At 48.3% G+C, this 693-nt stretch overlaps 1 protein-coding gene across 1 annotated transcript; it reads right to left on the reverse strand.

Moving 5' to 3' along the window:
- Positions 1-67: 67 nt before the first annotated feature.
- SARC_17954 (hypothetical protein) lies at positions 68-343 on the reverse strand (the record flags this gene model as incomplete). Its single annotated transcript, XM_014287962.1, has 1 exon — positions 68-343. A coding segment is annotated over one exon (276 nt), but the record flags the coding sequence as incomplete, so codon positions are not given.
- Between the last annotated feature and the right edge of the window lie 350 nt (positions 344-693).

Raw genomic sequence — 693 nt, forward strand, 5'->3', positions numbered from 1 at the left:
ATATATATATACTATCAGCCTGTACACTGCTACCACCCCAGCACGCACCGTCACATGCGGATGTTACCTTGGTAAACGACGGGGCCAATTCCTGACGAAGTTCGGGACTCACGGGAAACAAATGCGCCAGAGATGTGCCCAACAGTCTGTCCATAGCACCCAAGTCACACAACACTGGTGCAGTCGAATCCCTCGCTGACTTAGGCAATTCGTTTGCTCTTGTTTTGGCCGTCGAATGTACCTGATTTGCCCTGTCCCCACACCTTGGCAGTGGTACATGTGGCCTTAACCTGGCTTCGGATGGAAATATATCCGTGCCGAAATTGGTTTCTCCCAGGTACATGCTTGACACGGAACTGGCACCTGCTAGACGAATATTTGGTTCTAAATTGGCTTCTGAAGATTGTATGCTCGCCCCGATATTGGCTGCTAGTGGTTGGCTTAATATCCTCAAACTGTGCAACGGGAGTGGTCTAGGCACCCTACACTTAGAGGTCTGGAGGACAGCGACCATGCACAAGCGAAAGTGGTGCTGCAAAAACAGGTCCTTAGGGTGGCTGTAGTACGGTGTGAGAGAGCGATGAGGCGTCAGAAGGCAATAAGGAAGAAATAAAGGACGCTACACGCTAAAAATCGGATAATGATAATACTATTGATATATGCGATGATAAGCAAACTATAGTAAGTATGTAC

Source organism: Sphaeroforma arctica (assembly GCF_001186125.1).
Source record: "Sphaeroforma arctica JP610 unplaced genomic scaffold supercont1.12937, whole genome shotgun sequence".
Classification (NCBI taxonomy): domain Eukaryota; class Ichthyosporea; order Ichthyophonida; genus Sphaeroforma; species Sphaeroforma arctica.